The sequence below is a fragment of the Nanorana parkeri genome, unplaced genomic scaffold (genome assembly GCF_000935625.1).
Source record: "Nanorana parkeri isolate BGI_ZX_2015 unplaced genomic scaffold, ASM93562v1 scaffold1810, whole genome shotgun sequence".
NCBI lineage: Eukaryota > Metazoa > Chordata > Amphibia > Anura > Dicroglossidae > Nanorana > Nanorana parkeri.
This window is the reverse complement of record NW_017308078.1, coordinates 56,680-77,865: the sequence shown is the minus strand read 5'-3', so window position 1 is coordinate 77,865 and position 21,186 is coordinate 56,680. Positions and strand designations below refer to the sequence as shown.

The following is a 21,186-nucleotide window of genomic DNA, read 5'->3' as shown; positions in this document are numbered from 1 at the left end:
TGAACTCATATGCAATGAGCACAAGCTTTCAATGTGCACGTATGAGATCACAACTTTTATTACGCAAAGCCACCCATGCTGTATCACAGTGAATTCACAGCAGATCATCCTATACAACCTTCCCTAATCAGCAATCTACTCTCAGAGGTCTGGCCAACTATGCTCTGAATCACATGACCATAAGCCACAAAACCGGGAGCGAGCGCCGTGGCAGCGCACGGGAGCGAGCAAACGGTATGACGAAGGATCCCAGCCGTGGCATTGGGATGAAAACGAGTCGTGAGCCGCATTAAGGGGCGGGGCTACAGGAGTAGCTCTGTGCGCATGCTTTACTCGCCTTCACTGACGGTGTACTGCTCCGCCCGGGAAGTTTCTGCTCTGCGTCCGGAGCCGATGATCCCTGTGTTTATATCTTTACGGCAGGGCTCTCTGCCGTCCTGCTAAGCGGACAGTTCGGTCAGTCGTTACCAGGGAGGCACCGACAAGTGGGAGAAGAACCTGATGAGCAAAGAAGGCGAACAACTCGAGCGCTCCCCCCTCAGACTGGTTAGTGGTACTGCTAGGAGCTGTATGGCTTGATACCACAGACAGGGGACAGTGCTGCCTGTCTATGGAGGCTCGGACATATAGAGGAATGCGTAGGGGATCACATCAGCCCTATCTGGATAAGAGGGGGGGGATTAGTGCCATTTATAAAGTACACATAGAGGCCCTGGGCTTCTCCAGTCCTGGGATTGGGCACAAATGTTCAACATGTTTCCATTCACTGCAGCTCTCATCGTGGCCTTGTAGTTGGGGATTGAATCCTCCAGGATAGTGAGGCATGTTGTCACTTGGATTGTAGGCAGAGGGAAATAGGAGTGCTGATTGCAATACATGTTCTGACCGCCATACATGTTCTGATCAGCACCTATACTTCAGGTATATTCATTAGACCTAAACCCTAACTGGGTGTCCTGTCGCATTGTATATTGTAAACAATACCCCCCCCCCCCCATAAAATAATCTTTTATCCTTTCTGTATAAAAATGCTGCTTAAAGTGTTATCAAAACCTAATATTTAATCCCTTGCTGCTGGCCCTTTAAGTGGGCAATTTATGCTATGGAAAGGAGTTCCTAATGATGCCATTCTGTTATTGGTTGCACAGTGATTACTATAATTGGGATCCCATTCTACTGGCTTCTGATGATCGCTGCTTGACCATGAGTTGTCCATGACACATCGGTCTGTGTTCTGGGGTTGCCGATTGTCTACTAAACAGTTCACTTTACATACACTACCGGTCAAAAGTTATAGAACAACCCCATTTTCCCAGTTTTTATTGAGATTGATGCAGTTTGATGTCTCAATGTACTCTGAAAATAAAGCCTAGAACAAATAAACAATTGGAAATCCAAAAGAAATCATGCTATTGTTTTCTTTAACAAAATGTAGTCCACATTTATGACTCATCACAGTAGCCACCTTTTGCAGATATAAAAGTTGAACACACTTGTGGCATAATTTCTACAATGGGCGTCAAATATTCCGAAAGTTCTTCCCCAACACTGTTGCCACAAATGTGTTGCACTTACAGGTTGCTTTGCTTTCACCCTTCTATCCAGGTCATCCCAAACAAGTTTGATGGGGTAGTTCTAAGGTAGTTCTGACACCCTGGAGGTATGTTTTGGGTCATTATCTTGCTGTAGGATGAACCCCTGACCAACTAGACGTACACCAGAGGGTTTTGCATGGCCCTGCAAAATGCTGCGGTAGTAGTTTTGGTTCAGGGGGCCGCTCAATGTGCAAGTTGCCGAATCAGGATCCAGCAAAAGAGCCCCAGACCATCATGCTTCCTCTTCCATGTTTGACAGTTGGTGTTACACACCCAGGAACCATCCTTTCGCCTACTCGACAGCGTACAAAAATCCTGCGTGATGAACCGAAGATCTCAAATTTTGATTATTCGAACCACAAGACCTTCTTCCAGTCTTTACTAATCCACTAGCGGTGTTTCATGGCCCTATCAAGCCTCTTTTTTTTTTTCTTATTTTACCATCTTAGCAATGACTTTCTTACTGTCACTCGACCTGCCAAACCTGTAGCTTGACGTCTTCTCTTCACAGATGAATCTGAGACATGTTTACTTCAATCAGTGTGAAGCTACTGATTGTGTTAAGCTGTGTTTCAAGCTGTTGTCCTGTGAACTGCCTGTCATGCAAGCTGTTGACTCTCAGAAACTAGTCTTCTGATTCTGTTGTGGCTTTGGACCTGCCAGACTTCTTCCTGTCAGTTTTCTCCAGTTTCTAAGTGCCTTTTGATGGTGTAGGAAACTGTACTCACTGACACCTTGGCTTTCTTTGCAATTTCTCTAATACCTACACTTTCAAGGGTTAGAATGGTTGTCTTCCTTTCTTTGCCTTTTTCTCGCCATTTTGAGAGCAATATACTACTTCCTGCAGTACAATGCTGTCCCATATATTTATTAAGAGGGTGTAGTAACAGTCTGTTCCAACTCTGCATTTATACAGACAGAGGGCTTGTGAGTAATCCACAAAAGTTAGGACACCTGTAGGAATTGTTAGCATAAACTTTCAAGGCTTAATTTACTTGCATTGCTGCAGAATAAATGAGTTGTTAACCCATTACTTCTTCCCTGAAAAAGGCCTTTTTGTATAACTCTGAAATGCACATTCTTTTTCAGTTTTTGTAACCTAAACTTCTTTTATTTCACGTCTGGCAGTTTACAGCTTACCTTTGTACCATTTCAGGTTATTCATTGGTCTTAAAGGAGAACTATGGGGTCAGTGTTTTTCCCCATAGTTCTCCTTAGGGTAACGGGAGGACACAAACTAGCGTCCTCCCGTTACCCTAAGCTCAGTATACCGCGAGCCACAGCTCGCGGTATACTGAGCCGCCGGAGTGGATCCCGACATCGATGTCGAAATCTGCCCAGCTGCGTGAGTGACAGCTGGCTCTGCCTACCTAGAGGCAGAGCCAGCTGTACCCGTACCCTCCCCCGTCCGTTCCGCCAGTCAGCGCTGGCGGATAGGGGAGGGGGGAATCCAGCCCCTCCTCTGTCACGGCAAAGAGCCGTGACAGGATCGAGAGGTGAGCGAACGCCGGTATCTGTTCGCTCACCTCCCGATCTACTGAGCCAACCTGTGACAGTCTCAGTGTCACAGGTCGTCTAGAACTATGAGGTGAGTGGAAATCACTCACCTCATAGTTCTCCTTTTTAAACTGCTTACATTTCAATTAAAACTGGAAAAATGGGGGGGGGGAAACCTTTTGACTGGTAGTGTATATATGTGTGAGGCTGGTGGCAACAGGTTAATATAAATTAGATCAGCTGACCCCTGTGCCCACTTTGTGTGCTGCCTTTTCGTTAATAGCTTGCCTTCTTAGTTGAGCTAGTTCAGAGATCGCTTCCCTGGGTACCTGGTTTTCTTTGCAGGGTCCTTTGGAGCCACCCTTTCTTGTGCCCTCCCGGGAGAGGTAATCCAAGCCCATGCTTGACTGCGCTTGCATGCACAGGCAGCCAGGGAGGACTAGATGGGGAACACATGTGGAATTATGGGACATGTAGTCCCGAGTAGGTAGATCAAGGGGACTTTCTGTGAAGTCATAAGTGCGTGATCCCTGACCAGAAGCTCAGGGAATCGGCTCACAGGAACCCGGAGATTGTGGTGGCAAAGACAACAAACTTTTCTTCTTTAAAGACTTGTAAAAATCTGGATTTATGAAAAGTGCTTAAAACCCTCAAACGGTTAATTTCTGAAAGCAGAGGCCGTGTAGAATTTAAAAAAAACATTGGTTGCAATTTTTATGTCGCACAACATTTGCGAATGTTTATTACATTTTAAGTAGTCCTAAAGGCTGGGCGTTTTTTACCTTAAAGGAGAACTATGAGGTGAGTGCTTTTCACTCACCTCATAGTTCTAGCCGACCTGTGACAATGAGACTGTCACAGGTCGGCTCAGTAGATCGGGAGGTAAGCGAACACATACCGGCGTTCGCTTACCTCTCGATCCTGTCACGGCTCTCTGCCGTGACAGGGGGAGGGGCTGGATTGCCCGCTCCGATCTGCTAGCGCTGACTGGCGGAACGGATGGGGGAGGGGGCGGGTACAGCTGGCTCTGCCTCTAGATAGGCAGAGCCAGCTGTCACTCACGCAGCTGGGCGGATCCTGTCGTTTTAAGTCGGGATCCGCTCCGGCTGCGGCGTCTCAGTATACCACGAGCTATAGCTCGCGGTATACTGAGCTTAGGGTAACGGGAGGACGCTAGTTTGTGCCCTCCCGTTACCCTAAGGAGAACTATGGGGAAAAACACTGACCCCATAGTTCTCCTTTAATGCATTTTCTGCAGGGGGTGGGAGGGACAGCGATGTGTGAACCAAATAGAGAATGAGAAATTGAAAAATTTTAAACAAAAAGAACGGAGGATTTGCAAGTGTGGGCCTCCCATGCTGAAAAATAAAGAAAAAAAGTTTTAATATCACCAATACTTTTATGGAAAAAATACATTAAATTAATTTTAGTGCACACAAACAGAATATAATACCCAATTTTTGGTAAATGTAAAAGATGGGGTTGTGTTGGGTAAATAGATACCAAACACTGCTCGGGCCGGCCGTTTTTTTACTACGGCCGGCCCGGAGGTGGTTAAGGAATAATGCCCCCCCCCTCCCAATGCTGGTGTAAGGACTTACCTTAAATCTTGCCTCTTAATCTGATCATCATCTTCTTACCTGTAGTTTTCAGGAGTCCCTCCGGCGCTGGTGTCAGTGTCGGATCCAGCGCTAACTTCTCTCTTAACTGGCACTTCCTCTCCCACGGAGTGCACGCTGCGGCATTGACTTACCTTTTGTCTCTCCTCGTCTCCCGGCCGAAGATCTGAACTGCGCGAATTGGGCTACAGCTCGCGGTATACTGAGACGCCGGAGCGGATCCCGACTTAGACGACAGGATCCGCCCAGCTGCGTGAGTGACAGCTGGCTCTGCCTATATAGAGGGGGCTAACAACAAGCCCTCTACGTGGTAGCATAATGAAAGAGATCGTTCCTCTTTACGGGGGTTTGACAACTATTGTTACCTATGGACCCCATTGAAGCTGATGAAGCACAGATTGTGCTTCAGCAACTTCTTCTCTGGCCACAGCTGCTCGGGGAATGACGGTTCGAAACCAGAAGTGACCAAATCCTCGCTTCCGAGTGTATTCAGATCGGGCAGTAAGCGTGTGCTCATCTCCCTGCGGTTCACCCACCGACACCTGCCATGCTGGTCTTGGGACAGCAGAGCCCAGGATACATGGCTGTGGAGGGGGGGGTGACACCTTCTTACGCCCGTACAAGTGATCCGGGCAACTCTACAGCTGTATTTAGTGTATTAGCAAATTACGTTACATTTTTACTTGGCCACTTGGTAGAATATACTTCCTGCAGTTCTTCTTTAAAGGGTTAGGAAACTTTCAAAAACATTTTTCTGAAAGTCTACCTATCCTTTTTTGCCACCCTCCACCGAGCTGATATAAACCACCCTAAAGCTCCATACTTGCCTAATTACCTTGGCTGGCCATGTTTACTGCCAGCTGGTCCTCTTCTCTCCCGTACCTGCGTGTCTTTCAGAAGATGGGAGAAATCGCTGTAGAGGTCTATGGGTTTTAATGCGCCGAGAACGGGAAAAACATCACAGTTGGACAGGATACCAAAACTAGGAAAGTATAGAGCTTCGGAGAGGGGTTTCAGGCTAGGGCATTGTGGTGGCAAGAAGGGTAAGGAAACTGTCAAAAGTTTCCTTACTTTTTAAGGGCAGTGCTGGATGCCTGAAGTTTTTCCTTTTTTTTAAGCTCTGTAGATTTCTTTGAAAATCAGTTACTGGGTCATAGTAGCAGGAAAATATATATCTGGGAGTATTCTGCACAGAAACTGTGTACAGAATGCCCTCAGTGTTGCTATGGTTGCAAGGAAGTCTTGATTTATTTTTTTTTCTGAATTTCTTGGCAGTTGTATAAGCCATAGCTGGCTGCATATAGAAATGTTAATATGAAGATATTTCTGCATTGTTTCAGTCTGTTCTACACTACTATGATCCACTTTAATGTACGTCACTTCTGCAATCCTGTCGCTGGCAGCAACAATGACAGGACCACTAAAAATGCAGTGAAGGCAAATAGGTGTTGCTTGTTTGCTGACTGGCTGGATGAGCAAGGTGTTGCTTGTTTGCTGACTGAAAGGCAGCAGAATGTTACTTGTCTGCGAGAGAGCAACCTCTAGCTCAATCAGCAGGGACCTATGAAAACTGGTGAGTATTTGCGTGCCTTTCCTTTTGCCTGCCCTGGATTGCAAGCCAGTCGCTGGCGAGTTGTCCCCAGTGCCAGGATCAGATGTCTGACTAATGGGCCTAAGGCATCTTAAAAGGTTTGTTTCTACTTTAACAATACAAAGAGCTCTATGTATTTAGACATGTTGGCAAATTGATTAGTTATGTGTTCAGCACTTGTTTGATATATCCTATCTTTGTATATTCTAGAACTACAGTAAATTATTTTAACCATCATCTTGATGTATTTTCTTATTTAAATTACTACATTGTTTGGAAATTCTGGCCACAAATGTATACTTATGTCTACTTTTGTCTTTTTAGTGATGACATCACAAAAAAGGAGGTCATCTTTGCCGGGGAACACTGCAGAGCGCCAGAAGCTTAACGAATGTGAAAGCCATTGTGTTACTTCTAAAAAGAGACATGTCGTTAGCAAAGCTAAAACAAATCCGAATACAGCGCAGAAGAAGCAAGCGACAAAAGCACCTGCAAACAAAGCCATTAACTCAAAATCATCCAAGGCAGAAACAGGGCGAAAAAGTACAGTTTTAAAAACTACCAAAAAAAGTGCTGCAAAAATTGTGCCTGCAAAGGGTAAAAGCCTACGTTTAGCCAAAGAAGTGACTTCTTTAAAAAAGGGTACACAGAAGTCTTCCAGCTGTGCTTCAAAAGCACTGAAAAATAGTCCGTCCAATGTCGGCAAAACGGAGCCATCTGTGCAAAATAAAAGTAACAAAATAACAAGAAGCTCTAGCAAAAGTTCTGCTTTGAAACTAACAAAAACGGTTAAATGTGTGAAAAAGAATGGCAGCGCAAAAACCAGACGGAAATCTGATTTAAAGACTGTAGGTGTAAAGAAAACTGTCAAGAATACAAGCCATGGCACTCAAAGCAAATCTACACAGAAGAAAGCAACAAAGTGTGATATGCAGCCAAAATGTAATAAACAAATAAAAAAAGTCATCAATGTAAAGAAACAAGCTGTTCCTACTTTAAAAAAGCAAGCACCAGTTAGAAACGCAACTGCTAAAAAATCAGAAGAGGAATCCAAGACAAAAGCACATAAGCCAGCACGAGCTGTTCAGAAGACAACTGGTACACGCAACATGGGGATTAAGCCATCACAGCCAAATCCACAGCTATCAATCATTCCTGTGGTGTCTAAAAAGAAGATTGAAGACAAAACTAAGCGAGGAGGTACAAAAACAACTCCCAAGAATTCAAAAGTAAGACCTAGAGAGAAAATAAAAACTGCAGAAGCTAAAAGTGTTAAGAGAAGTTGCCCTGTCAACCAAAGCAAGAACTCTGTAAAATCTAAGTCTGTCTCCAAAAGTAGTGTAGAGAAAGAGATTACAGTTGGTAACATGTCTGTTTCTTGTTGTAGTTCTAATCAAATGTTGGATTCATCCTTGATTGGAAAAATATCCAGTGGAGACAAAGTTGTAGTAAACATTTTGTCATCTGCAGCACCATTAAAGCGTAAAAGGAACAACATAAAATCTATGGACAGCACAACCAAAAGTAAAGCAAAAAAGCAGAAGGTTGTCCAATCGGAAGCCAATAAAAAAAAGGATACACCTTCTGAAGATGACCAGAAATCTAAGAGAGTTAGTATCTTGGATTTATGCAATGAAATAGCTGGAGAAATAGAATCTGATACAGTAGAAGTTGTAAAAGGACCAAGTTCTCCAACTAGCCCTACCAAGGTAAAGCTTGATGATGAGAAAGTACAAAACCTGGCAGACGTCTCTCCACCTGCTGCTGAAAAAAGTCCAGTCAACCAATTGAAACGTTTTTTTCCAAGTAGAAAACCACTGCAAACCAAATGTAAACTGGAGAAGAAAATTAGTCCTGGAACAATGAATTCTAAGTGGAACAAAATCAAATTCAAAAATAACTTTGCTCAAAATAATATACTCCGAAAACGAACTGTGCTTCCCAGTCTTGAGGCGATTAAAGCAAAAATTTCACAAGGGCGACAACCGGCATCTGGCATCCCCGTTTCACCAAACAGCAAGACATCTGATACAACATCATCAACGCAGAATAGGCAAACCAAACCTGCTCTGTTTCAAAAAAAAAAAGGGAATACTACTCTGATACCTGGAGGTGGAGATATGTTGGAAAAGACATCTGCAGAAAATGGCCTCCTGGAAAACCATATAAAGCATGAGCTTGAAGCAGCACTTGATGAGGTAATAATGTGGTTATTTATGGTTTTATCCCTTGGATAATGTGTAGTAGATTTTGTGATTAACCACTTTCTGCCAATTAGGAAACTTATCGACTGCTCTTATATACTGTATACTCAGTCAGTCTACTCACAGCTGGTTTGGCTTTGTTAGATGTTGGAGATTTAAACTATTTTTGTTTCTTAGCGACTCTGAAAGTCAATTCTTTGCCTTTGTTCCAAAGCTTGCACCCTCCTGGAGCCTCTTAAGAGGTTCCTCTCCTTGTTGAATTTTTAAGGAGAACCTGTGTTGAGAAATATGTAAGTTGACATTGCTGGCCTCCCTTTATGATCATACTAGTTGGCTGTCATGCTCAGATCCAGTGGCTGTTGTCATTTGAGACACTCCCCAGAACAAATTTGCAGATCAGGAGTTCTAACTATATTATCGACATGCTTCTGTCAGCTCAGTGATTCAAAGTATTGAAGCAAGACTGCCAAGAAACTAACATTCACAAAAGCTTCTTGGTAACCAGAATAAATTAACAATTGTTGGCTAATTTGGCAATAACTTAATAATTCACCTACCTAAATAAATATCACATTTTAAAAAATAAAAATTACCTCTTGGGTATCTCCAACATTCATTAGCTAATTGTCCAAATAGATTTAAAAAAAAAAATAACCCAGATTTTTTTTTAACCTGAAATTGTAGTTATATGACAGGCTGTGTCCGGATTGTTTCTTCCTTTGGGCTGTGGTGTGAGGGGGGTCATACTTCTAGTGTGCACGTCACTGCTTGGTAGTTTTGGCCACTTTCTATTCGTTGTAAGAGTTAATTGGATTAAGTACTTGCAGGGTCCTGGGGAAAAAGAAATTGGGAAAAAAAATGTATTTGCATACATTCGGCACGGTCTTCTTGAAAATGTTCTTTCTCTGTGCAGTGAGTGTACACTGAAAGACTGGGACAGCTGTAGCTGGTAGAGGTTTGTTTACTCGCAGACCCAATTTAATCACCATGTAATAGCTTTCACGGTCATCGCATGATTGGGAACCTCACTGATTGCTTCCTGATCATTAGCCAAGGCCATAGCTTTCGGAGACTGTGTGGTGTGACGGCTAATCACATGCGTCCAGCTGTCAAATTGGGAATGCAGATTAATAATGTGGATAATTTTACAAGAGGAAGTTGTGTGTGTGTGTCCGCTCAAAATTCCAACTCAGAGTTGAGAGCTGGCATTTGCTGGTAATATGTGAAGCTGACTTAGCCCACTAAACTTTATATTTATTAGAAATCACTTCTGATTTGCTGAAATAATTTTTCTTTCTCAGCCTTTAACCTCTTGCCGTCCGCCCGTAGTAAAAAAACGGACGGACGGCACTGCAGCATTTTTTTCTGCTCGCGCGCGCCCCCTAGCGGGCACGCACGGGCAGAAAAGACCCGATCAATGCACACACCCGTTACCGGGTGTTTCACATATAGGCGATCAGCCGGTCCATAGCCCGCCGATCGCCTATATGTGCTCGTTCGCGGACCGGCTCCGAGGGCGTCAGGAGGAGGAGGACGGGAGATCAGCTCCTTGCTGATCCCCGTCCGGGCTGTGAATGCAGAAGTGATGTGTATTACATCACTTCCGCATTCACCTGTCAGTCATCTGGCTGCTATAGCCAGAGAGAAGAAGCTGATAAAGCAGATCTCTGCTTCATCAGCTTCTTTTGGGGTCCACAGGTGATATTAGGGGTCCTAGAGACCCCTAATATCTCCATAAAGAGGACCTGTCAGTGTGCCTTTGCTATTATATAGGGGGTTGTTATCCCCCTATATAATAGCAATAACAATAAGTGCAAAAAAAAAAAATATAAATAAAAAAAAATAAAAGTAACACATAAAAAAGTAAAATAAAATAAAAGTCACATATAAAAAAAGGGGAAAAAACCCCCCCAAAATGTTTAACTCCCCCACCCCCACGTTTACGCGCCTATAAACGTAAATACGCGTCCGGTGCCCCAGCGCGCAAAAATTACAATTGCGCTACACGTTACATATCGCCGCGAACGTCGCAGTGAGAGAAATCATTTTAGGGCCATCAATCACTGATAACACTAAACTGATGAGCGGTAACAGCTTTTAAAGCGTCGCCTATGGCCAATTTTGGGTATTATCGTTTTTTGAGGTTTCGCGCGCGCACGCAATTTTAAGGCTTGACATGTTTAGTGTCTTTTTACCCGACGTGACCCCATCTTTTATATTTTACCAAAAAATTGGGTAATAATAAATGTTTTATCATTTAATATAGGGGAAACTGTTTTTTTTTGTGGTGAAACATTTATTCAGTGGTGAATAAATACCACCAAAAGAAAGCTCTATCTGTCCCCAAAAAAGGGTATAAAATGAATTTCAGTACAGCGCTGCATGACGGAATAAATGTCAGTTAAAGTACCGCAGCGCTGAATACTGAAAAATGGCCTGGATGGGAAGGAGGTTTAACACCGCGGATGTCAACTGGTTAAGGGACACAAAGTATAGACATTTGGGTTATACTGTCGCCTACAGGAGGATTTGGATACTGGCAAACAAAAAAAAAAAAACAGTAACCAGCCCCGTATAGCCCATCTCACTTTCACAATGCCTCATTTTTTTTGCTAGTATTCTAAGAGAATTGAAATTTTTTCTCTACTAAGAAATGCTGAACCATTTTTGCCAGCCATTTTTTTTTTTTCTTCAAGCAGGGTTCTTTTACAAGCTGCTTGAGAGTCTCTATATGCAGCGATCAAAGTATCTTCAGCATTAGCTTTGGAGGCTGTACCCTGACCTAGCTGGAGTAAGCACTTGCAGGGTTAGCCTGGAATGCGATCTTTAGGCACTGGGCTCCACATTGTGGTGCTTTCCAGACCTAAGAGTACTATATTGGTTAGCTGCAGAGCGCTTTCTGGGTCCAGAGCTATGGCACAGCCTCTGTTGTGACGCAGTCTCTGAAAACTCTTTGTGAATAAGACTGTTGGTTGCCATCATTACTCCTTTTCCCACTGGTTTATAGTGAAAAGGATTAACATTAAAGGATTGTGTGCTGAAAGAATCAATTTTGGTGTTCTGCACTTTGTCCTGCCATTTAGGATGCGAGGTAACACATTAACACCTGCTCTTATCACAAGTGACCCTGGGATCCTCCTCAGTTAGTCTTTGCTGGCCACATCTGAGCACCTCCTAGTGTCCAGGTTGCCGCGCGGATATAACCCCATTCATTGGGGCCATGTGGCAAATGCTGTGTGCAATCGCACACGAACTTGCGGTCCCGGGACGCGCATCCTGGGATTGCCCAAGTTTGCACCTGGCCTTAAGGATAACTTGTTCGAAAGGTACAGTTGTCCATTAACTAAAGCAGAATAAGAGGCTGGTAGAAAGCAATTTAAAAGGAATGCACACGGGGTTATTCACAGAAGGGTGAAGAGTTTGTAGAAGGCAGGAAAAGTAAACAATCTAGGGCAAAATAGCTGATTTGGAAACATTCTCCACTTCAGCTCACTTCCCAGTTCAGCTATGTTGTCCTAGATTGCTCACTTCTCCTGCCTTCTCCAAACTCTTCACCCTTTTGTGGAAAAAAAAACATGTTTACAGAGCTCAAAACCTCAAGCTTACATTTAAAAACATGACTGAGTCAATGGTAGTCTCATCCCTTCCTCTGTTGAGCTGATCTGTGGAATTAGTTGTATCATACGGGGTTATAGTTGAGAGACCATGCTTTGCGGTAATATGAATGCTACTAATTGGTTTTAAAAAAAATGGAGTCTCTTGCATGCTGTTTGTCATCATGGCTTGTACAGTATATATGATGTATCTTTCTATTTTGATTCGCTTAAATTGTTTGTGCCTAAAATAACAATGGTACCTGTCTCTCGCCTTACTCCGGTAGGGTTTCAGATTACATTTGGATTCAAGTCCTGAAAATACTCCATTGAAGAAATCCGTAGTGTCCTCTTCACCAGAGCTCAAGCCACCACTCATTCAAAGTAAGTGAATAGCTCTTTAACTGTACATATTACCAACATATCATTAACCTCTTGCCGTCCGCCCGTAGGAAAAAAAAAACACGGACGGACGGCACTGCTACATCTGCGGGTTGCCGTCTCCAGACGGCAATTTTTTTCTGCTCGCGCGCGCCCCCTCCCCAGTGGTGAATAAATACCACCAAAAGAAAGCTCTATCTGTCCCCAAAAAAGGGTATAAAATTCATTTCAGTACAGCGCTGCATGACGGAATAAATGTCAGCCAAAGTACCGCAGCGCTGAATACTGAAAAATGGCCTGGATGGGAAGGGGGTTTAACACCGCGGATGTCAACTGGTTAAAGTGTTTGTCAAGCCAAACGTTTTAGTTTTCTTGGTACAGTGTTTTTTTATTCACGCAGAACTTTTGTTTTCTATAGCCCTATGCACACAAAACATAAAGGTCAGTAAATTTGCATTGCATTCAGATCCATAAAATCAAAATGGAAAAATCTGCATCAGAGGTCAGTAAATTACATGTGTACACATTAGAGATGCACCAAAATGAAATTTGTAAAACTGATTAAATATTAGGGGTCTAAACAGACCCCTGATATTTCCCTTTCAAAATAGAAAGATAGATTGAGGACACAGAGTCTATTTTTCTGCAGCCTCTGTTATAAATGAACAGGAATCCTTTATACTGAGTGTTGCTGTTCATTTATAACTTGTGGACATAGTATATTTGCCATGTCCACAATCATGAATGAACAGGAAGTGATGTAGATCACTTCCCATTCATTCATAATTGGGGACACAGTAAACATACCATGTCCTCAGCGAGCGGTGCCGGGAGGAGAGCTCGGTTTTTTGTGACAGCTGACTTCTCCTCTGCACCGCCGGGCCTGTGAAAGCTGTCTCCGCCCCCACGCTGCTCTCCTGATCTGTCGTACGCCGGATGTTCACAGCGCTCTCCTCTGCCACACTGCTCGGCCTCCTGTGACCGTTTCTCTCATCCCTGCTGGACGCTGTGCTGTGTCACAGAGCAGCACCCAGCGGGGAGGAGAGAAACTAGTAATGCACTGAAATTTTGCTCAACAGATGGCACTTTCGGCATTTTGCCGAAAGTGCCATTTTCGGCCGATCTGTTTCGGCAGTCGAAATTTCGGTGAATCCCTAGTTATCACATATAAGCGAATGTACACAAGTAATTTTGAGCTAGAAAAGTACAAGATACGTTTGCCCATCTAAATGCGTCTTAAGGCTAGATTCACACCAGGTGCGTTGGGGCTGCGTTGGCCGCTTTTTCCAGTGCAACACCAGGCCAGACAAGGCAATTTTTCATGTTTTGAAAGGGCCCGTTTCACATCACTGCATGCAGCACAGTGGGCCATGGCAAGGTATAACCTTATCACACTGCTCTGTGCCCATAGAACTTAATGAAATGTCACTCATGACATTGCAGTAAAGTTCTAATTGGCGCATCAACACTGTGCCTGGCAAGACACGCTAGCAACTGTGCATTGTGGTCCTTACTGAAACACTTTACTGATCATTAGGTGCGTTTTTTATTATTTTTACACAGGATCTTGTTGCCCGCCTCTGCCAGTAAGAAGCCTGTATAAATATCCGTAAACTACGGCCATCTGCACGAGCCCCTAGAACTCCTGTCTTGCCGTCCGTCCGTTTTTTTACTACGGGCGGACGGCAAGAGGTTAATGCTATCCACTACTTCATTAGAGATTTCTCCTTGCTGTCACACTGTCAACTGATTCACCAGACCGCATTTGAGGGAAAATCTGCAACAGTGACACAGACACATGAAAAACGTTTGGGCAAGGTGCTAGCCTTTCACTGCTTTACTTAAATAAAATGAAAAAATGTTTGTGCTAATGATGCAGATTTTGTATTGCTTCCTGACTGATAGAACTGTTGTCAGCAGGAAAGGAGGGGAAATCAAAAAGTAAAAAGAAAGGTTTGACATACACTTTACACAGACTATGGAGGTCTAATTTACAATGATTTATGTTTTACAGCTCATCTGTTAAGGGGTTTGTGTACAAGGGTATCTAACTCATGGGGCAAATGTAAAGGTTTGAGATTGTCAGAAAGTAAGATGATTAAAAATAGGGAGGGCAACCTTTTCAAACATGGCTGACCTTTTATCCTGTTATCTTATAAAGAGAAAACCACTGACTATACCAGCCACAGCAGCTGAGGCAGTCATGGGCTGCATGTCAGATTTACATAGGTGTCTGATCTTCCGTTTTTGGTGTGGGTACTTTTCACATTATTGTGAACATTAACCCCCGTTCTTTTTTTTTTTTTGGTCTGAAAGACAGACATGGTATCCCTGCCATAGCCTCAAACTCTGTTGCTGACCACTTTATGGTCCTACCTGGTTTAATGGTTATTCCCACTCCTCCTAAATTGCAAAATGCAAGAGTTGCAGCCATTAGCAATCACCATGGTGTTCTTGCAGACCTGCACAAATCATTCATCCCCAGTGTATCACAGACCTGTTAAGATCAAGATAAAATAAAACTGAAATATCAGGGTTCGGTTGGGTGAGAATGGTTTCAGCTTAATGTAATCTTTTTAAATTATTGTTCTATATTATTGTTGTCGTTTGTACTGATGTACTGCAAGACGGCAACTGGTGCTGTTACCGTAGATTATAGTGTAAAGGTTTTAAGATGCTGATTCGTATAATCAATGGGAGTGCTTGATGAATGAGATGTGGATATTGAAATCTATTTCAGGCAGTGATTGCAAGCAGCTGACAGAGCAGATGGCTGCATCTGCTGAGAGAGGGTAAGTGCTAAGTCAGTATTTAATGGTTCTGTACTACACTCATGATGCGCGGGTGTTTTCTGTGGCAGTATAGCAAGTAATGAAGCCAAGCATCATTGTGAAAAATGGGCTGTATTCATCTTGACGCTTACAGATGCATTTCTTTTGTTTAACCCTTTCACTGCCAAGCCCCCGAATGCTTTTATCCTCAGCTGGCCCCACCATTTTTAAAAATGTTTCCATTGTTTTGACCCTCTATTGCTGCTGCTAGCATTTAAGCGCTGAGGCTGGGTTCACACCTAGGCGTATTGAATATGCACGTTTTTACAGTGATTCGCGGTACAAAAACGCGCGTTTCCGAGGGCTACTTGGCTGTATCCCAATGGAAACGCGAGACCAAAACGCCCCAAAGAAGTACATGTACGTAGGCCGTTTTGTAGCGAGTTCAGACGGGCTGAAATACGGAAAGATGTGAACCATACCCATAGAAAACAATGGGATTTTCAAGTTTGTACATTTTGTAGAGCGTTCATAGAGCGTTGAACGCGCGACAAAACGTAAAGGTGTGAACAGGGCCTAAAGCGACCATGAGCTTCTAGCAGAAGAGAGAAAGCCGCCGACGTATGGCATACTGACGTGACCAGCTGGAAACAGTTGTGTTCTGTTGTATGCCATATGTCGGTGGCAGGGAAGGGGTTAAAAACTATTTTAATGGGCAGTATTGTTGCGTAAGTTTGCTGATATAACCTTTTTTTATTATTACTTCAATATACAACATACAGGGACCTAAACAGAAAGGAATCTAGAGCAGAAGAAACCATACATGTATTTAAATCATTTTCTTTGATATTTATCATTGAAACAATTTAAGGTAGCGGAAGGCTAGCTATAGTTGAATTAATTGCTAGTGTGCGTGTGTGTACATGCTAGAGATATGTGCGCCTGTTACACATTTGATAATTTTGTAATGTTATTGTCATAGGAATGTAATTATTTGGCTTGACTTGGCCTCTGTTCTATCCAAAGCAAAAAAATTTGTTTTGCTTGAGTTACGCTTTTTATGTCTCAGGAGCCCTAGTGTTATTAAAAAAAACTCACTATAAATATAAATCAGAAATGGACACCAACATTTCTCTGCAGTTGTTTGTAGCCATTTGTGTATGTATTGCGTCTGTTACAGGGTTTTTGTGAAACGAGATGTACCAGAAACGAGATCAACTAAACCAGCCTCCGATGCAAGCATTCAGAAAGAACTCAGAAAAATGAAAGAGGCCAGCAGTGATAGCACCAAGCAACCCATCATAGTAAGTGTGGGGGCCTCAGGTCAAATACAATGCAGTGGTGTATTACTGTATGTGTGGTTATCGTAGGGCAGAGGTCTCAAAGTACCTGCCCGCGGACCAGTTGCGACCCTCGAGCCGGTACTATGTGGCCCGCAGCCAGCTCACAAGTCAGGTACGCGGTCACGGACCGCGGACTTGCAGACCGCATAGCTGCTTCTGTGCCGCCACTCGGATCCTTTCGGCCAGCGTCTTCACTGAACGCTGGCCGAAAGGATTGATTAGTAAGGTCTGCAGCAGACCTTACCAATCCACCACTAGATCACCAGGCATCGATCGCGGCTCACAGCCTCCTCCCTGTAACAAGGTAAGCAGGAGAAGGGGCTCTGTACCACATTGGGTGCGGGGGGAAGGGACTGGGAATTATATTTTATATGTAGGGGGACAGGGGACTGGGAATTATAATTTTTTATATATTTTATGTATGTATTTTTTCATGTGTATGGGGGGAGGAGTGTATTATTTTATATGTGCAGAGGTAGTATTTTTTGTGTGGGGGTGTATTATTTTATATGTGCAGGGGTAGTATTTTTTTTATGTGTATGGGGGAGTAGAAGTGTATTAGGCCCTATTCACACCTGTATCTTTAGGTGAAATTAGCGATTCCTGCAGCAGGAATGCCTAAGCTGGTGTTTACAAGCGGCAGCTGTCACCCATTCAAGTTAATGATCAGGTGACAGAAGTTGCATGTAAACGCCTGCACACCACATGTAATTGTGTGTGATTTGATTACATTCGGTTAGGAATCAATCACTCTCCCAGTACGCAATGATTGTGCATCCAATGAAAGTGTTTTCTAACTGCATGTAATCATATCACATATCATTACATGCGGTGTGCAGGCGTTTACATGAAACTTCTGTCACCTGATCATTAACTTGAATGGGTGACAGCTGCCGCTTGTAAACGCCATATAAGACCCCGTTCACATGTAGCGTCATACCTTTGCAGCGGCCAGGATACCGCGACTTTCGGGGCGACGTTAGCGCGACCTTCTCCGTCGGGCTCCATAGAAAAAAAGCAAAATCCGCCGAAAAAGGGTCCGGTAGAAGCGACTTGCGACCGCGACGAGCGACATGGAGTTAAGAAAGCTCCATTGAATAGCATTGGCCTGCGACTTTTCGCGATATTGTGCGGCAAAAATGCGCGATATCGCGGCGGAAATCGCGCGACAAGTCGCTATATGTGAACGGGGCCTTAGGGATTCCTGCTGCAGGAAAATGCAAGTTTCTGACGCAGGATCCCTAATCGCACCTAAACCTACAGATATGAATGGGGCCTTATTGTGTGTATATTAGTGTCCATAGTACCAAACCGGATATAATTACATTTTTATTTTAAGGTATAAAATTTGGCAAGCGGCCCCCATGGGGGAAATAAATTTGTTGAGTGGCCCCCGAGTGAATCGAGTGTGAGACCCCTGTCGTAGGGTATCTATGATTACATTAAAAGTGAAAATAACAATGATTTCTGTCACTATTAATGTAGCCATTGTATGTTTCTATTATGTGTGTGTATGGATGGATCTTGAACTGTTTATAGTCATGAAGCTTGTCATCCATGACCAGCTGCTCACAGGACATGTGAGTTGTAGTCCTTCCCTGAATGGTCTAAAGAGAGCTAGTAACTTTCTCTTTCACTACTGGAAGATTTTGCCAACATGAACAGTATATAGCAGATCAGATCTGACACAAAGTTGATGGGTCCCCAGTATTATGACCTCTGAAATATCCCTCCGGTGTCTGAACAACATCCTCTGACATTCTCCTCCCACCATCCACACTACATTTTGTGGCAGCTCCCGTCCTGTTCATTGCCAATTCCTCCTTCTCCCCTCATCCACACTCGATCACAGTTGGCCTGACAAATTAATTTTAATGGCACCCCAAATGCGCCTCCCACCCACAGTGTGATCGCCTGCACTGGAACGCACGGTACTGCAATGCTGTGCATTCCAGTGCAATTGCAAAACAAATTGTGCATGCTGTTTTATTCTGAAGTAAACTTTGTAACACTGCAGTTTTGTATTTTATTTTAAATTAGGGATGGTATTTAATTATTTTTTTCATCTGATCGAAAAAATCAGCCAACTAATCGATTATGAAAATAATCATTAGTTGTGGCCCTACTTCTCTTTGTCTCCCCTCACTGTCCGCATTGCACCACCATGGCTGAGCCCCCTGGCTGCTGCCTAGTCACGGTTTTTGTGTTGCAGCATGTCTGGTATTTATTAATTTATTACAGGTATTTATATAGAACTGGCAATTTTATGCAGACTTTTACATACTGCACATTTTTATCAGTACCTGCCCTCAAGGAGCTTACAGTCTAAGGTCCCTATGGCACACGCATATAGGGCCAATTTAGACAAGAGTCACTACTTCACACACCAGTCTCTCTCTTCCCCCAGTTCTCAATTAGTCTCTCTCTCTGCCTCCTCTATGCCTTTCAGTCCATGAGCAGTTTCTCCTCTGTATCCTCTCCCATCTGTTACCCCTCTCTCTCCCCTGCACCCCTTGTCAACAACAATCAGCTCTTGGTCTGCCTCTTCTTTCCCCTGTCTGTGAGCAGCCTCTCTCACTCATTTGTGATCATCTGCTTATGCCTCTTCCAGGGATTTTATCCCACATATTTTGCCTGCTACTCCCTATTTCTAATTGGATGCTACTCTGCCATCTCTGCCCCTCCCAATGCTTCACGGTCTTTTTTTTTTTTCCTTTACACGTCCTGCTATGATCGGCTTCTATTCTGCCTCCTTTATGCACCCTAGTCCACAAGCAGTTTCTTTTTTTTTGCCATTTCTATTCCCACCCTAAAGTCCAAGTTCTGCTTCCATTCTGCCTCATTGTTGAATGCCTCGTGGTCTGTGATCACCTCATGCTCATAATCATCTTGCTCTTTGTTTCCTGTACGCCCTGCACTCAGGGATCCTCTTTTGACCCAATAATACTTGTGCAACTAAAATATTGCCTGGTTGAATAGCAATGCTTGCCTTCATGTTATAAACAGAAGTTTAAACTAACCTTTCATGAACAGGTATATTTTAGGTCACTTCATCTTTGCTGCTGACTGTAAGCCATTTTCTTTTTTTTTTTCTGTGTCAGGATGCTGGACAGAAGCGATTTGGTGCCATATCTTGTTGTGTTTGTGGCATGTTATATACTGCATCAAATCCTGAAGATGAGACACAGCACCTTCTCTTTCATAACCAGTTCATCAGTGCAGTAAAATATGTGGTAAGAAGCATTTATTGCAACGCCTTACTCTTCCTTTAGGGTTCAAATAAGAAGTGAACTGCCATTTTGTATAGATATTAAATTGAACATGAGCTTAAAAAGCAAATATTTTCTATGTTATAGGGACCATCTGTAAATGTTTATTGTGCCTAAAGTACTCTGAAAATGTACCCTTTGTCTGAAATTCCTCCTTGTATGCAAATGTGGCTAGGTATAACCATTTTGCTGCAAGAGCCGCTTTTGCAGGCATGTTAAAACACATGCTCCCCGGGGTGAGCAATCTTGAGAGGCTTAGAGACCAGACCAGTGACCTTAGTTCAAAGAGTGGTGCATTTATTGGTGTGTCACACAGGCTATATACAGTGCTGTACAGTGCACAAATGAAGTAAACATTTCAAAAACAAAATCCTAGCCATGTCCCGGCAATAACTACACAAAAGATGGTCCTGAAGAACAACCTGTACAAACCTATTGTTTGTCAGGCCTCAGAAAAACACAGTGACCAACCTTGTGCTCCAGCAAATTCAGACTGTCTGTTTGCCTCACCTACACTAAATTGCCATTGAGGCAAGGTGTAAACTGTGGGGCTTACGAGAGGTTCCGGAAGGTGTAAGAGAGGAATCTGGGTGACACATAAACCCACGGACAGGACCTCTCCTGGCTCTCTACAAGACGACCTGCTACAATATGCATATGGCAGCAAAAGGCTTTAGACACTGCTGCCTCTGCAGCACTGCTTACAAGATTTGTGGTGAGATTTGGTGATGTCACGACTGTGCTGCTCACTGTTCTCGTTCCTAAAGGCTCTAACATGAGAAAGGAAAGCTTTGCCTCAATTAAAATGCCTGTCCCTTCACAGATGCAGTGCAGAAATAGTCATTAATAGGAAACCCTCAGCTGCAGGGAGAACATAGTGAATACTGGTGACTGGTCACTTGCCTTCTGCCTACCCTATTTTGGGCACAGCTTCTAGAGTTATGTTTCCATATTAAGCTTTGCTTTCTTTTATGCAGGGCTGGAAGAAGGAAAGGATTGTGGCCGAATATCCGGATGGAAAAATCATAATGGTGTTGCCAGATGACCCTAAATATGCACTTAAAAAGGTAGTTGCAATTTCCTCAATGGTTTTTTTCCCTTTTTTGTTTTCTCAAAATATTAATGTATAATCAAACTTTCCTTAAACTTTTAGGTTGAGGAGATCAGAGAAATGGTGGATAATGACTTGGGGTTCCAGCAAGTTCCACTTCGGCTGCATTCCAGGACAAAAACCCTTATGTTTATTAGCACTGACAAGAAAGTTGTGGGGTGTTTAATTGCAGAACATATACAGTGGGTAATTACGCAAGATCAATAATTATT

The 21,186-nt window shown here is 43.3% G+C and overlaps 1 protein-coding gene across 1 annotated transcript in view; it reads left to right on the top strand.

Annotated features, from left to right (window-relative positions):
- The first annotated feature begins 305 nt into the window (after window positions 1-305).
- ESCO1 (establishment of sister chromatid cohesion N-acetyltransferase 1) overlaps window positions 306-21,186 on the top strand; it is a 28,628-nt gene continuing 7,747 nt past the window's right edge. The window contains exons 1-8 of the mRNA XM_018571687.1: window positions 306-546; window positions 6,627-8,500; window positions 12,387-12,483; window positions 15,221-15,272; window positions 16,432-16,555; window positions 19,696-19,827; window positions 20,841-20,930; window positions 21,017-21,160. Of these exons, the coding sequence (XP_018427189.1) occupies window positions 6,629-8,500; window positions 12,387-12,483; window positions 15,221-15,272; window positions 16,432-16,555; window positions 19,696-19,827; window positions 20,841-20,930; window positions 21,017-21,160 (2,511 nt within the window). The 5' untranslated portion in view covers window positions 306-546; window positions 6,627-6,628. The remainder of the gene's footprint in view (window positions 547-6,626; window positions 8,501-12,386; window positions 12,484-15,220; window positions 15,273-16,431; window positions 16,556-19,695; window positions 19,828-20,840; window positions 20,931-21,016; window positions 21,161-21,186) is intronic.